The sequence below is a fragment of the Heptranchias perlo genome, chromosome 1, assembly GCF_035084215.1.
Source record: "Heptranchias perlo isolate sHepPer1 chromosome 1, sHepPer1.hap1, whole genome shotgun sequence".
Classification (NCBI taxonomy): domain Eukaryota; kingdom Metazoa; phylum Chordata; class Chondrichthyes; order Hexanchiformes; family Hexanchidae; genus Heptranchias; species Heptranchias perlo.
Window position 1 is genome coordinate 184,387,560 of NC_090325.1, and position 4,131 is coordinate 184,391,690.

The 4,131-nt window shown below is 56.0% G+C and overlaps 1 protein-coding gene across 3 annotated transcripts in view; it reads right to left on the reverse strand.

Annotated features, from left to right (window-relative positions):
- Nucleotides 1–3,034, reverse strand: part of gpat3 (glycerol-3-phosphate acyltransferase 3) — a 45,382-nt gene extending 42,348 nt beyond the window's left edge. The window contains exons 1-2 of one of the 3 annotated variants that reach the window (XM_067994376.1): nucleotides 2,952–3,034; nucleotides 1,618–1,810 (exon numbers count right to left, since the gene is read on the reverse strand). In XM_067994376.1, coding sequence (XP_067850477.1) covers nucleotides 1,618–1,761 — 144 coding nt within the window. In that variant the 5' untranslated portion in view covers nucleotides 1,762–1,810; nucleotides 2,952–3,034. The other 2 variants (XM_067994374.1, XM_067994375.1) reach the window with 2 other exon arrangements.
- Between the last annotated feature and the right edge of the window lie 1,097 nt (nucleotides 3,035–4,131).

Sequence of the window (4,131 nt, forward strand, 5' to 3'; positions counted from 1 at the left end):
TGGAGGGGGGGGAAGGGAGCAGGCCGGGGAGGGGGGAAGGGAGCAGGCCGGGGAGGGGGGAAGGGAGCAGGCCGGGGAGGGGGGAAGGGAGCAGGCCGGGGAGGGGGGAAGGGAGCAGGCCGGGGAGGGGGGAAGGGAGCAGGCCGGGGAGGGGGGAAGGGAGCAGGCCGGGGAGGGGGGAAGGGAGCAGGCCGGGAGGGGGGAAGGGAGCAGGCCGGGGAGGGGGGGAAGGGAGCAGGCCGGGGAGGGGGGGGGAAGGGAGCAGGCCGGGGAGGGGGGGGGGCGGAAGGGAGCAGGCCGGTGAGGGGTGGGGGGGGAAGGGAGCAGGCCGGTGAGGGGGGGGGGGGGAAGGGAGCAGGCCGGTGAGGGGGGGGGAAGGGAGCAGGCCGGTGAGGGGGGGGGGGGGGGGGAAGGGAGCAGGCCGGTGAGGGGGGGGGGGGGGAAGGGAGCAGGCCGGTGAGGGGGGGGGGGGAAGGGAGCAGGCCGGTGAGGGGGGGGGGGGGGGGGGGGGGGGGAGGGAGCAGGCCGGTGAGGGGGGGGGGGGAGGGAGCAGGCCGGTGAGGGGAGGGGGGGGGGGAGGGAGCAGGCCGGTGAGGGGGGGGGGGGGGGGGAGGGAGCAGGCCGGTGAGGGAGGGGGGGGGGGGGGAGGGAGCAGGCCGGTGAGGGGGGGGGGGGGGGGGGGGAGGGAGCAGGCCGGTGAGGGGGGGGGGGGGGGGGGAGGGAGCAGGCCGGTGAGGGGGGGGGGGGGGGAGGGAGCAGGCCGGTGAGGGGGGGGGGGGGGGGAGGGAGCAGGCCGGTGAGGGGGGGGGGGGGAGGGAGCAGGCCGGTGAGGGGGGGGGGGGGGTGAGGGAGCAGGCCGGTGAGGGGGGGGGGGGGGGGGGTGAGGGAGCAGGCTGGTGAGGGGGGGGGGGGGGGGGGGTGAGGGAGCAGGCCGGTGAGGGGGGGGGGGGGGGGGGGGGGGGGGGTGAGGGAGCAGGCCGGTGAGGGGGGGAGGGAGCAGGCCGGGGGAGGGAGGGAGGCGGGGTGGAGCAGGAAGGGAAAGTGGGGGTTCATCAGTCGAGCCTGGTCCTCTCATCCTGCTGCACTTGCATATGTGGTCGCTGGATAGTGATCAGCAGTGGGAAGCCGGCTGATTTGCCCTCCTATCCCAAGGGCATTAAAGGAGAAGTTTAGCACCACCAGCCCACCTTGAAGTCAGCTAACGCAACAGAGAACATTCATCATACCTGAGTTCTGAACAGTTCAGCTCCTCACCACACAAACACAGTTATCCATCACAGGAAATCAACTTACTTTTAACATGATCATTTCTTTTAAATACCCTCAAAAAACACTGAGCATTTTTTAAAAAAAATTTGAAGCACTTTCAACTTCATAAACACCAAACATACTTGAGATGTGTAAAGAGGATCCTGGAATGAACAGTAACTGCAGAGCAGGTCATTCAGTTTCAAACTGAAAGAGGTTCATGCTCCCATCAAGTCCCCTCGTGACCTCAAACTTGAACTTGCCCCTTCAGAAATACATGTTTCCAGCATTTTCTTCCTAGATCAGGAATAAAGGCAAAGTATCTTCTACTGATCTGCAACATATCCTTTATTGAAGAAAAGCCCTTACCTTAAGAGTCTTGATCAGAATCTTCATGTAAAGTTCTGTTAATCCCAACGAAAAACCAAACATGGCAGGCAGCATAATGAGAGTGATCCCTAGGATCAGCCATACTGACAGAACCTTCAACGCGAGACTCCAAAAGCCCTCCATCTGCCGCCGCTCTCTGCTTTCCGCAGCTGAAGTGCATCGGGGTCCAGCCCTGGGGACCACACAAGTTAAAAGGGAGTTACAGACCACCAGCAATGGGGACACACCTCCCACACACACAGCTGCTACCACTTTAATATCCCAGCCCCCTCAGTATAACTTCACCCCAAATAATACTCCTCCCACAAACAACTTGCATTTATATAGCACCTTTATCATAGTAAAACATCCCAAGCTGCTCCACAGGAGCGATTATCAAACAAAATTTGACACCGAGCCACATTCGGAGATAGTATGACAGGTGACCAAAAGCTTGGTCAAAAAGGTAGGTTTTAAGGCATGCCTTATAGGAGGAGAGAGAGGTTTAGGGAGGGAATTCCAGAACATAGGGTCTAGGCAGTTGAAGGCATAGTCGCCAACAGTGGAGCGGTTAAAATCAGGGATGCACAGGAGGCCAGAATTGGAGGAGCGCAGAGATCTGATAGGGTTGTAGGGCTGGAGAAGGTCACGGAGATAGAGAGTACCCAACCCCCAATATTGTGCAAGAATGGGAACTGGCCAATGCACCCCCCCCCCACTTCCCGAGAGTGAGGACCCACACCCCAATACTATACACAAGTGAGGAATGGGGTTACCCCCACCCCTGCCCAATAGGGATTGGGAAATGAGGATTGGGGAATAGGAAATCCCCACCCCCATGCAGCGGGGACTGAGGACATGCCACCCTTCACGGTGCCCAGTGGGGAATAGCAAATCACCACCCAGTGGGGTGCAAGAAGTAGGGAGGCAGGAATGTAGATACCCACCCACTAGTAGAGGATAGCCACACACACTCTGACTTGACAGACAGTCACAAACACACACACTCTCAGACTGGAGACCCAGCCAGCCAGCCTCCCTCCTCCTCTCCATTTACGAGAGGTTAAAGGGAACAATGCTCTGACTGACCAGCAGCTGTAGGGAATACCCGACCCTATCCGTCTTAGCAGTAGCAGGAGCCAGGCGACAAGGCGAGCGGGTCTCCAACCACGAACTTGTGGGCTCCTCCGGCTGCTGCCCCTTTCACTTCGGGTTCGCTCCTTACTCCTACCCCTCTCGCTTCGGGTCGGACTCTTACCCCGGGTTCGCTCCTTATTCCTGCCCCTCTTACTCCTGTCTTTCTCACACCGGTCCAGAGTTCACCCGCTCCTTACCCCGCCCTCCCGGAACTCCCAGCTCGGTTGCTTCCCGTCCCTCCCCGCGGATCAGCGGCACCAGCAGCGACCAGCTGGAACCCAGGCGCTGCTGGGTGGCGGCGGAACCGCCCCCTGGAGTGGGCAATCACCCTGCGAGGAGAAGCAAGCACTTGCAGCCTTAACCAGTCTCTCTCTGTACTTTGAATTTTTTTTCCGCTAACTTTCACTTCCCCCGTTTTGTTCCTCTATTTTTCTTCCTCTCCTGTTTTTCTATCCTTTTCCTTCTCATGCTTTTTAAGTTGCTGTTTCTTTTCTCACTCTTTTCAGACTGCAAACCTGAAAATTAGGGATGAATGCACCAAATCGTGGACACTTTATTTTAGTATTCTATGAATATTCATATCACCTTGGACTGTGGTTTGATTTTTGTACTATTAGTGTTTCTATCTCCTTGTTTTAGTTTCAACAAATACAAAAACCATCCATTAAATAACATTAAACACCTTTAATTTAAAGGACTTTGGACTGGCCACACTCAGAGGGGTTGACACCTTATTGTATTGTATTTTGATAAACCAGAGGACATAAATTTAAGGTGATTGGCAAAAGAACCAAGGTGACATGAGGAAAAACTTTTTTTTACACAGTGAGTGGTTAGGATCTGGAATGCACTGCCCGAGGGAGTGGTGGAGGCAGATTCAATCATGGCTTTCAAAAGGGAATTGGATAAGTACTTGAAAGGAAAAAAAGTTGCAGGGCTACGGGGAAAGGGTGGGGGAGTGGGACTAGCTGGATTGCTCTTACATAGAGCCAGCTGGCTTCCTTCCGTGCTGTAACCTTTCTATAGGTACATTTAAGTACATAAACTATGCTGACGGTTCAGTGCAATACTGAGGGAGTGCCACATTGTCACAGGTGCTGTCTTTCAGATGATATGTTAAATTGAGGCCCTGTCCCGTAGCACCCAGATGTCCTGGCCAACATTTTTCCCTCCAGCAACGCCATAAAAACAAATAAGCCAGTCATTCGTTTCATTTCCTCTTGCTGCACACAAATAATTCATCACATTTCCCTACCTAGGAACAGTGAGAGCACTTCAAATTCGTTGGATATGCAGAACCTTGGCGGGTCCTGAGGATGTGATAAGATACAGTAAAGGCAAGTTCTTTCTTTGATGGGACATATCTTAAACTATATA